General features: G+C 36.1%; 1 protein-coding gene and 1 pseudogene across 1 annotated transcript; one reads left to right on the top strand and one right to left on the bottom strand.

Moving 5' to 3' along the window:
• Positions 1–1,004: 1,004 nt before the first annotated feature.
• LOC139853368 (uncharacterized) lies at positions 1,005–3,796 on the top strand (annotated as a pseudogene).
• A 6,080-nt stretch (positions 3,797–9,876) lies between these two features.
• Positions 9,877–12,505, bottom strand: LOC139855483 (pentatricopeptide repeat-containing protein At4g04370). Its single transcript, XM_071844708.1, has one exon. The coding sequence runs from the start codon at positions 12,465–12,467 to the stop codon at positions 10,224–10,226; it is 2,244 nt and encodes a 747-aa protein (XP_071700809.1). The 5' UTR covers positions 12,468–12,505; the 3' UTR covers positions 9,877–10,223.
• Between the last annotated feature and the right edge of the window lie 230 nt (positions 12,506–12,735).

Genomic DNA, 12,735 nt, shown 5'->3' with positions numbered 1-12,735 from the left:
TACTATATACTCCAAGCAGCGGTACTAAAATGGAAAAAAGAGGGCTGTTATACACTTATACATGTCGTAATTAGTCACCTGAGAAAGGCCTAAATCGTGATTTAATATTTACAGGTTACTTATTATTAGTCTATATTTCTACACCTAAAGGTTATACGGATGGAGTTACGGGGAATTCTATATTTCTACACTTAATTAATTCTAAGTTTCTAACCATGCATCCTAATTACGAAGATTACTGATTGATTCTGACTGTACATCCCATGTATATATGTATATTCAGATCCAGTTATCTTTATGTGGTTATGGTTAAATTCGTTCGATTGACGAGTGAAAATGATAATATGTTCATGGTTAGATCCAGATCTCTAAACCAAAAGTAACAGCCATAGATTCAGATATGGTGTTCATGGTTATGCCTGTCATCGTCATCTTCATCGTTTATCCGTTGTCATCTTCACGTCTAACTCACATCTCATACCTACATCCCATAACACAAAAGGCCCTTGTTTGCCACCTATAATAAGCAACCTAAATTCCAAGAATGACGAACTAGAGGTAATAAAAGGAGTGAAGTTCCCTCCATCTTAATTTAATATATTTCGGAATAATTTTTTTGGTTTATCTTAAATTAATAATTCAATTCAATAATTAGATTAGAATACCATTAGATTACGCATGGAAAACAAAAATATATGTTAGAACGTTAATAAATCTAAAGTATAGTTTTGATAACTTTTAAAATTGAGATACAAGTTACTGTCTTTTTCATACGAGTAATTAAATGTTTAAAGTACCCGATTCCTAGAGATTAGATTGCGACAGTGGTAGTAACATTTTGTCAAAGTCATCACGCTTACGCGGGCTCTCCATATTTAATCAACGGCTCACATTTCACCTCATATCTCAATCTAACGACTCATATTCTCCCTCTTTTGACTCTCATCAGCGCAAACAAAAAAGCAGACACATACAACTCCATCCCCACACACAAAAAATTACTGTAAAAACCCACCGAGCACACTTGTTTCCATTTCATGCCCCCTCATTTCATCTCTCTCTAACACCAGATCAACAACTAAACATTTTCTCAGTTTTCTTTCATAAAAGTTTCATCTTAATTGCTTCAAGAATCTGAATTTGGGTATGTGTTAACTGTTTTATTTACTAAATTTGCACTCCTATTTTTGGGATTAGTAATTTTACTGGAAGTTTAACTGTAAACATTTTTAGGACATCCGTTATTATCCATTTTAATGTAATCGATATTGCTAATGCTACTTCTTATTATTAACAAAGTGATTATTAAGAAAGTGATTTTGTGTTTATGGTCGAATTAATTTTGAATTGTGATCATGTTTTAGGGGGCTCATCATAAAATCGAATTAAAAGAATTGGAGCAACATGCCGTGGACCTCTTTGGGAATCGATTATTGTAGAAAGTGTTCTCGCTTGACGGTTTTATTTCGTTTCATTCTATAGTTTGATTTTTAACGGTGAGATGCAACTGCCTTTCTTTCAGGATGTTAAGAAACTATTGGTTTATGAACGTGGAGTGCTAATAAAACTCTTCGGTTCAATTTGCAGGCGTGTGTCTATTAGTCGTATGACTTACTATTACTTATTACTGCATACATATTGACTGAGAATGTTCATTGGTGTAGCACAAAAGGGAATTCGATCTTTGAAAGAAGTTGGGAAAATTAGAATGAGTGTTGGGATCATTCCTTATTTTAATTTGATGCAAGTTTGTCAGGTAAGTTTTTAATTCCTAATGTTTCGGTATATGCTGTTTTCCATGATTTTTCATATTTGCCCTTATATTTGCACACATTAGACAAACAACAACAACAAAACCCAATCCCGCACCTGCGAGGTACGTGGAGGTGAGATGTAGACAATCCTTCCTCTACCTTAGCGTAGAAAAGAGGTCGTTTCTCTAACCACGAGTTGAGAAAAAATTCTCCACCCACAGGAAGAGAAAGTCATCCCTCTCTCTACTCCAGGGTAGATAGATTGCTTCCGTGAGCACCTCCGGCCTAAAAAAAAAAAAAAAAAAAAAAAAAAAAAAAAAAACTTACAAGAAGGATATTAAAAATATAAAAAATAAAAAAAGAGACGCCATGGGAATGGTAGAATCAAATTTCCATTGGTTTTAAAGCCTGCCTGGAATTCAATTTTGGCTCTAAGCGGCCGTCAAGTCGCCATTAAGTCGACACTTGTTGTTGCCTCAATAAATAGAGCCAAAAGACCTTGTAAACAGAACTCGAACGTCATGCCAGGTGGAAGTTGTTGCGCAAGTAAAGAGCCAACCACCCGTAACAAACCAAACACCACTCATGCACCTTTACGGTAGAAGTTGTTGTTGTTACATTAGACAAACCCTTTTTTCATAATTTTAATGTTTGTTAAGGTGTACCCTTTGCTTATTTGCTCAAACAAGTACTCCGTTTTGGGGTACAGAATCGATAAACATATACTCCGAAGAGCATAGAGCATACCGATTTTGCATTGTAAACATTATGTTTTTGACCTCATATGCCAGTGTCTGTTTGACTTATTAGTCAACCTTCGTCTTTGTAACTAAAGTATTGTTCGGCTTTCGTGTAGTTTTTTCATCAGAAACATGATATATATTGACCAGACAGTCAAAGTGTTTGTAATGAATAAATATTAATTTGTGTTTGACCTACAAAGTCAACCATCATCTTTCTTTGAAACTGATGGACCTATAGCTGACTTGTGTTTTGTTACAGGCTGAATATTTCCGTCAGTTGCTTAAGCCTGTTACGTAGAATTTTTAAAGTCAAAGCTTTTGGAGATATTAACATTAGAAGACGATTAAGAAGTTCATCATTCATCATTATAAGTTATTGGAGATTGTTACTAAGTTGGAATATAAATCTTTCGGACTAAAATGGAAATAAGTTGAACGCGCATCATTTGTATCGTTCATAGCCTTTAAGATTAATTTTTATTTTTATTTTTTCCTTTCATATCATCCTAAGCCCAATATCCGCAAGGCCCAAGTTCAGACCTGATTGGTTAAATGGGAAGTGGGTACCCACCCGACAACCATATTTCATCGTTCTTTGATCAGAACGTCGACGTTCAGGCATCATGTGATTGTCCGAGGACTTTTGTCATATTTGACCGGTCAGATAATCATAGCCAGATCATGTACAACCCGAGTCTGAACGTAGGTGCACTTTACTTCCATGATACTACACGGGTGCAAAAAGACGTTTATGCCCCCATGGTAATGAAAGAAGATACGGAAGATATTGATGCGTTGTTGAGCTTGGAAGATGAAGATGAAGATGAAGAGGAAGAAGAAGATGATGATGATGAGGTAAGCACAGCACGTACAATTGGAATCGATACAAGTGATACATCCAGAAACAACGGGCCCGGATCTGTACTGTATCATGAGTCGAACGGTAGAGTGATAGAAAGCGTGAAAAAATGAGGAAAATGGTGAAGTCACTTGGAAGAATCGTGCCTGGTGGTAATCAACGAATGAATACGGTTGATGTTCTTGATGAAGCTGTTAAATACCTCAAGTCTCTTAAAGTTGAAGCCCAGAAGGTTGGTGTTGGACGTATGTCGGGTTGAGAAGGTGGCTCGATTGACAATAATGCCCCTACTGTGAGGAAGGTGTTGCCTTGTTTTGCTTTGTTCGGTAGCTGCCTAAATGGGTAGAAAAGTAATTTTAGTTACTTTCATATGTAATATTTAATTATTTATGAACCTATGGCTTTAGTGTGGTTTGTGCTGTTTATGACTATGGATTTTGGTGTTCTTTATTGCATCTTTGTTACATCTATACTTATGTTAATGTTTGTTTTTTAAGTTATATTGCGACAAAATTGCTAAAATAGTGCATGTGTCTTTACATTTTAGCTTAAACAGTCACTCCCAATTATAACCTGCAAAATTAGTTACTAAATTCGTGTTTTGATCCCAATTTCATCCTTGATACTAACTAAAGCTAACATTCCGTTAAGTTTGAAACATGCGAGTGTCAAATGCACCCGTTAGATAACAAATAGGTCTGTCCATGAGTGTTAGTAGGTTAATAATTATTAAGCTGAGCAAATCATTGCTGCAAAAGAATGTAGCTCGATCAGTGAGTGTGTGTTCATTAAAAATGCTTTCCACTATACTAGCCAAAAATCATTATCAATATACTTCTTAACATAATTGTGATATAGTCATTTCATAATCCACGTGCGAGGCACGTGCTCTTTCCTAATCGTCACCAGCTCAAGATGAAGTCAACAGAAAAGTCAAAATTCGTTAATTAGTTAAGATGTCGTAACTGTAATTAGGTTAGGCGATATCTGTATTAATAGCTCGTGATTGTGGTAGATTAGTTCATGTTTTCAGTTAACAGTTTTCCCTCTCTCAATTTGTAATCTCAATTCAACAAACTCAATTTGTAATAAATCTCAGATTCGTTTCTTCCTTTACGATTCCCAGATTATTGCAATTACTTTCACGATCGATCTTAGATTCTGAAAGTATCTATCAAATTGGTATCATTGACTAATTTACTCAAAAAGGATTCTTTTTGTGTGGAGTGAAGATGCTACTGTAGCATTCCAAGAGTTGAAACAAGCTATGCAACAAACCCCTATTTTAGCTTTGCCAAACTTTGATAAACCTTTTATCATTGAAACTGATGCTTCTGGTACAGGGGTTGGTGCAGTGCTACAACAAGAAGGTCACCCCATTGCATATTTGAGTAAAACCTTATCTATTAGGCATCAATCAATGTCCACTTATGAGAAGGAGTTTTTAGCTATAATATTGGCATTAGATAGATGGAGGGGTTATTTGTTGGATAGGCATTTCATTATCAAAACAGACCACTTAAGCCTAAGTACCTAATGGATCAAAGGATCTCAACTCCTACACAAATGAAATGGATGCCAAAGTTAATGGGATTTGATTATGAGATCATGTATAAGAGTGGCAAAGAAAATATAGCAGCTGATGCATTATCAAGGGTTGAGGGGTGTGGTCAATTATTTTCATTACAAGCTACAACAATTCAAAGTGACTTGGTGGATAGAATTAAGGTCAGTGTTGACCAGCATGTGGACCTACAAAATTTCATACAACAATTGCAATTGGGAAATGTGAAGTCAAAGCACTATACCTTGAAAGATGGCCTACTGTTTAGGAAGGGAAAAATGGTGGTGGGGTGTAATAGTGAATTAAGGCAGCAGTTGCTTCAGCATTTTCACTCAGATTCAGTTGGTGGGCATTCAGGTATTGTCACATCCACAAAGAAAATTGGAGCTTGTTTTTATTGGAAAAAAATGAGGAAACATATGCAGCAACATGTGACTACATGTACTATTTGTCAAAGAAATAAAGCTGATTTGGCAAGGTCACCAGGGCTTTTGCAGCCTTTACCTATTCCAACACAGGTATGGATGGAAATCTCTATGGATTTTATTGAGGGTCTGCCCTTGTCCAATGGAAAATCTGCAATATTGGTGGTAGTAGATAGATTAAGCAAGTATGGGCATTTTATAGCTTTGACCCATCCATTTACAGCTGCCCAAATTGCTACTGTTTTCATGGACAACATCTATAAATTGCATGGGTTACCAAAAATCATCATTAGTGATAGAGATAAGGTGTTCACTAGTGTCTTTTGGAAGGAACTATTCAAGATTTTACACGTGAGTTTGCACATGTCAACAGCTTACCATCCACAGACTGATGGTCAAACAGAAGTAGTCAACAGATGTGTGGAATGTTTTTTGAGGTGTATGACTGGTGAAAAACCAAAAGAGTGGGTCAAATGACTGCCTTTAGCTGAGTATTGGTATAACACTACATTCCATACTGCCATTCAAACAACACCTTTTGAAATAGTCTATGGTCAACAACCCAACACACCAATCACTTATGCTCAGGGTACAAGTAGAGTTGAAGCTGTAGACAGATCATTACAAGCTCGAGAGGAAGCAATTAAAATTCTTCAATATCAAATTCAAAGAGCACAAGCTAGAATGAAACATTATGCTGATTTGAAAAGGTCTGACAGAGAGTTCAATGTAGGGGATTGGGTTTATTTGAAGTTGCAACCCTACAGGCAAAATTCCATGAGAAAAGCTACATTTCACAAGTTATCTTCAAAGTACTATGGACCATTCTTAATTGTATCAAAGGTTGGTGCAGCAGCTTATAAGCTGGATCTGCCAGCTAATGCACGAATACACCCTACATTTCATGTTTCTCAGCTCAAATTGCACAAGGGGTCGATTCCTACAGCAATGGGTACCCTACCTCACATGGATCCAGATGGGCTACTGGCTGTAGCTCCTTTGAAGGTGTTAGATAGGAAAATGGTGAAAAAAGATAATAGAGCTGTGATCTATGTTCTTATTCAATGGCAGATGGGAAGTGTTGAAGATGCAACTTGGGAACTTGCAGAGGATATCGCCAATCGTTTCCCAGAATTTGATTTTGCTATTCACCATTCTTGAGGTCAAGAATGTTTTGAAGAGGAAGGGATTGATATAGTCATTTCATAATCCACGTGCGAGGCACGTGCTCTTTCCCAATCGTCACCAGCTCAAGATGAAGTCAACAGAAAAGTCAAAATTCGTTCAAGATAGTTAATAGGCGGGCAAATTAGTTAAGATGTCGTAACTGTAATTAGGCTAGGCGATATCTGTATTAATAGCTCGTGATTGTGGTAGATTAGTTCATGTTTTCAGTTAACAGTTTTCCCTCTCTCAATTTGTAATCTCAATTCAACAAACTCAATTTGTAATAAATCTCAAATTCGTTTCTTCCTTTACACAATTTTAATTAACAAATTATGTAGCTAACTAATCTGAGTTTGCATTCATTCTTTATACACACTTCAGCATTATGTTTCTCAATGGATGAATCAAACAACGAACAACACATCGTATCAGATTCAAGCGACGAACAACATATCGTATTAGGTTCGATTCGTTAATTTTTTGTTCATTTTAAGACGTGAATGTACGTGGTGTTAGTGTGCCCATTTAAATCGATCTGTTGCTTGAGTAAATATATAGAAACACATGTTGAAACTGGAGAATCGATGATTGAAGTGCTCACAAAAAAAATTCAAGTACTAATAAGATGATGTCACGTCTGACTTGAAGTGTCCATGTGGGAAAGAAACAGTGGAAAACAATATGTCTGTTAGTTGACCTTCCAAAGGAGAGAAATCAACTTCTTCTAAATATAGAAATTAACGAGGACGCCTTGTTACTCATACATACATACATACAGCCATTTTGTGGCGATGAGTTGACCAACTTATTAATTACTAACCAACTAGTAATCGAGCTATTTGATATTTAACGGGCGCAATTGACACTCACATATATGTAGCTTAACGGACCGTTAGCTTTAGTTAGTAACAGGGATGAAATTATTATATTATATGTATATGTAAAAGACATAGGGAAAATCAATAGTCCCCGAGGTACTTTCAACTTTTTGCTTTTTTTTTTTTTTCAAATTGAACAACAAACCTCCCACACTTTATTCAAAAAATCAAATACACCCCCCAAATAGGGGGATAAAGTGTCAAATACCCATTCTCATAAAAAATCTTAAACAAACTCCACCCAAATATTCAACGGGTCATATCTTCGCACTCGCAACGAGTTAAATTTTTCCGTCATCATCGTTAAACTCGAAATAATTTTAGGAACACAATGTCACTAGCTATACGCAAAACGGACGCTTTTTAAAAAACGCTAAATATTTGGGGTACTTTTCATACACGTTAATTCTCCGTTAAATTTTTAAAAGTCGACAATTCCATAGCGAAACGCAGAGATGCACAGATATTGTTAATTTAAAATAACATTTAAATCTTTCACGGGTTATACATTTTAGTTCGACTCGAGTTGCGCTTCAACGACATCATCGTTAACCACAAAATAATTTTACAAACTAAACGCAATAAAATACATTGAAAACCGAACCCCCACCGCAAAGCGAGGACTCGAACACTAGTACTATCTAAAAGACAAAACACTATTTCACTATTCATCAATAGTAATCAGGGGTATTTCCGTCATTTCATCTTCTTTTTTTTTTTTTTTATCTCCAACGATAAAAGAAGCAACTTTCGTAAAAGAACCAACCCTTCAATGTTACCAAAAGATGTCGAAAAATTTTTTTTTTTACAAAAAATTCAACTATCTTTTTTTTTAAAGACAAAACACTATTTCACTATTCATAAATAGTAACCAGGGGTATTTTCGTCAATTTCACCTTTTTTTTTGTCTCCAACGAAAAAAAAGCAACTTTCGTAAAAGAACCAATCCTTCAATGTTACCAAAAGATGTAGAAAAAAAAATTTTTTACAAAAAATTTAACTACCTTTTTTTTTCCACCTCAACGATAAAAGAGACAACTTTCATAAAAAGAACAACCCTTCAATGCTATCATAAGATGTTGAAAAACATTATTTTTTACAAAATAGATCAACTAACTTAAAAAAAAAAATGAACGCTAAAAGAAGCAACTTTCGCAAAAGGAACAACTCTTCAATATTAGATGTCGAAAAAAATTCTTTTTTACAAAATATATCAAGACTTTTTTTTTTTTTTAACTCGCATTCAAAACGAAGCCCCCGGGGCGAAACGAGGGCTCCACAACTAGTTGGGACCAAAACATGAATTCAGTGACTATTTTTGCAGGCTATTATTGGGAGTGACTATTAATATTAACTAGATGGAGGTCCGGAGTAGCCCACTCCGTTGGGCCAGATAATCGGGATGAAAAACCGTAAAATATATATATATATATATATATATATATATATATATATATATATATATATATATATATATAAATCACTAAAAGACGAAATAGGTGATGTCGTGATGACATCACCCGAGTACTATTCACGACATCACCCGAGTACTATTCATTGGTGTTGGCTAATATACTTATTGTAAATATAAATGTAAATATTAATATTAATATATTAATATATTAATTAATATATTAATATTAATTAATTATTAATATTAATATATTAATATTAATATATATATACACGAAAAGTGATGGGGTTTGTGGTCGTTTTGGCCGCCACACCACATGAAACGACAATTGCCCAAACCTAATCCCAAATAAGGCAAAACACCCCCCTCAACTTTTACCAACTTACAAATAATACCCTGCACTCAGGGGGGTAAATTGTCAATTCCGTAACTTAAAATAAAAACTTCCCCTAACGCCTTCGAGAGCTCGTATCTTCCTCCTCGCTCCGAATTAAATTTCACCGACCACTCTGTTAAACTCGAAATATTATTATGAACAAAACGAGACTAACTACGTTCGAAACGGACACTTTTTAAAAAACGCTAAACACAACGACAGCCCGTATCTTCCTGCTCGCCACGACTTAAATTTTTTCGACACCAGCATCATACTCGAAATAATTTTATGAACAAAACGATACTAACTACGTTCGAAACAGACACTTTTGAAAAAACGCTAAACACAACGACAGTCCGTCTTTTCCTGCTCGCCAGGAGTTAGATTTTTTCGCCAGCACCGTCAGGCTCGAAATAATTTTATCAACATAAAGAAACTAACTACGTTTGAACCGAACAGATTTTAAAAAACGCTAAAGAGGACGACACCAACAATGACGCATAACACATGAGCCGTTTTCCCTTCTGTAAATAAAACTGCATTAAATATGAATACGCGGGCCGAAAGACCCCGCCGCATCGCGCGGACCGGACCGAACTAGTTTAAGCTAAAATGTAAAAATACAGGGACTATTTAACAAATTTTGTCTATATTGCTAATATAAAATAAATAAAAATTTGAGTAGTTTTCACTACTTTAAGTGATGGCATATATATATAAATTTGAAAGGTATACATAACACACTATAGAAAAGATATGCATACATTACTTGTATGCATCAAGGTTGCAAGTACTTGATGGGGACTTTTTAGTGAGTACTCAGCAACTCAAGAGTACTCGGACGTTGACCAAGTTACATCGACCGAGTTTTGACCAATTATGATTGATTTTTCGAGTAATCCTGAGTTTTGATCGAGCTTTGACCGTTTTTTCAAGTAATCATGAGTTTGACCGAGTACTCGCTGAGTGGCAAAACTGAGTACTTGCCGAGTAATTCTGAGTACTCCAACAATGCTTGTATGTATATGCTTAAACTATCTTGGTCAAAAATTGTCACATTCTAAAGAATCTGCATACGTTTTTCTTGGTTTTGAATGCATCGTCACAGATTTCAAACACATTACAATGTCCTCATACTCAGGATGCGAACTATGGTCCTTATAAAACGTCGTAGTATTACCATTTAACTCAACAAAACTCCAAGCTGGCACCTTTTTAACCCCAAGGGACCTCATTTGCAACCATGCCTCACCCACACCCTCCCATTTACCAACCGAAGCATAACTATGAACTAACTGAACCAAATTCCCAGCATCTTCAACTTTCAACTTTCGTATTTCATCACCAATAACATCCCCAATCACCTTATTACCTCTACTCGTACAAGCATCAAGCAAAATACCCAAAACATCAACAACCGGCTCACAAAACATGTTCTTGTACAACTCATAAGCATGTTCTATCCTACCAGCTCTACACAAAAGATCAATAACACACGCACAATGCTCAAGCCTTGGTTCAATCTTGTAACGGTTAACCATTGTTTCAAATAGCCTAATCCCTTCATCAACTAGCCCATTATGACTGCACGCGTACAAAACAGATAAAAAAGTAACATGATTTGGTTCGAACCCAGAATTCAAAAATGTTAAAAACATCTCTAGAGCTTTTTCGCCTTTACCGTGACTACCGTATCCCGCAATCATCGTACTCCATGAAACCACATCGTGTTCCGACATTAGGTCAAAACATGTTCTGGCATTATCTATGTTACCACATTTAAAATACATATCAACTAAAGCTGTATCGATTAACAAACAAGACCTGAAACAACTCCTTATAACAAAATTGTGTATACATTTACCCTGAAGATGGGCCCCAGTTGATGCACAAGCTTGAAGAAGAGATACTACAGTTACCGAATCAGGTCTTTCAAACGATTTTCTCATTTCGTTAAATATATACAACGCGTTATCAAACTGACCGTTTTGTGCGTACCCTGCAACCATCGCGTTCCATGTAACAACATCTTTATCGTTCATCATATCAAAAACAAAACAACTTTGATTAAGTCGGCCGCACTTTGCATACATTGTAATAAGAGAGTTTTGAGTAGGAACATCTAATAACATTTTTTGTCTTAACATGTAACCATGAATTGAAGTTCCTATATTAAACGAACCTATACCGGCACAAGCTGCAAGCGCACAAGCTAAGGTTGTGGTCGAAGGTCTCACTTTTGAAATTAACATCTCATTGAATGATGCTAATGCCTTATCGGGACACTCGTTCTGTAAAAGCCCGGATATCATTGTTGTGTATAAGATCATGTCCTTATCCGGGGTTGATTTATATACTTTACAAGCAGTCTTTACATCTTTAAACTTAAGATACATTTGTAAAAGCGCAGTTTTAATCTTTACATTTGCTTCGAAACCACTAATGGCTATTTTTCCATGTACTATTTTACCGATATGAGGATTCCCCAGTCTTGTAACAGTTGAGATTAACGACCCAAACGCCTGGTAATCAGGATCGAATCCACTTAAACACATCCTAGACAAAAGCTGAGATATTTCTTCAACGTTATCAGTTAAGGAACAAACAGAAATTAAAGAATTCCAAGACACGATGTCACGTTTCTCCATCGATTCAAATAAGTTTTTAGCATCTGATAATCTTCCGCATTTGCCGTATGAGCTAATCATACAATTCAATAGGGCCAAATCAGAACAAAACCCGTATTGTATAACACAAGCATGAAAAGATTGAACATGTGTATCCTTTGTTACCCCAGAGACCATAGTTAATAAAGTAACTGAACTCGGGTTAACTCCTTCACATTGCATTTGATTATACAACTTTAATGCAGTGTCCACATCCTTTGATCGAGTATAACACCCGATAATCGCGGTCCAAGGTACAACGTTTCTTTCGGGCATTACATCGAACACTTTGTGGGCAACATCTGTGTAACCAAATTTGGCATAGAAGTTGATCAAAGAGGCACCGATATAGGCATCAGAGGAGCACCCATTTGTGATGGCGTGTTGGTGGAATGAAATGCCGTGTGAAAATAGGTTTAATGATGTGCAAGCTTTGAGCATACTTGGGTACGTGTACGGGTCAGGGAGAATGTTGGTTTTGAGCATGGTGAAGTAGAGGAAGATGACGTGTCGGTGAGCATTGGCGGCTGCGTAACGGTTGATTTGAGCATTGTAGGATTTGGTGGCTAGTGATGACGGTGGTTTCAGGTGGTTGGGTAACTGAATTTTGATTGTTTTCATGGGTCATACTGACGAAATGGTTACGTCATTAGCCGATTGTATTTCCAACTATTAATTCAATCTCAACGGTACTTTAAATATGTACTCGGTACTTGGTACAACAAACACACTAAAATAAAATCACGAATGTATTAAATAATTTAACTTATAAGACATAATTACGCTCCTCGTCCCTGTGGTATACCTCAAATATCACTCCTCGTCCTTTTCCCAATTTTTTTGCATTCCTCGCCCCTATAGTTTTATCTTACTACATTCCTCGTCCTTC

The sequence above is a fragment of the Rutidosis leptorrhynchoides genome, chromosome 6, assembly GCF_046630445.1.
Source record: "Rutidosis leptorrhynchoides isolate AG116_Rl617_1_P2 chromosome 6, CSIRO_AGI_Rlap_v1, whole genome shotgun sequence".
Lineage (NCBI taxonomy): Eukaryota > Viridiplantae > Streptophyta > Magnoliopsida > Asterales > Asteraceae > Rutidosis > Rutidosis leptorrhynchoides.
This window is presented reverse-complemented; position numbering and strand designations above follow the sequence as displayed.

Bases quoted from the DNA above. Each gene is read 5' to 3' on its own strand.
- LOC139855483 (XM_071844708.1), bottom strand. From the start codon at position 12,467: ATGAAAACAATCAAAATTCAGTTACCCAACCACCTGAAACCACCGTCA.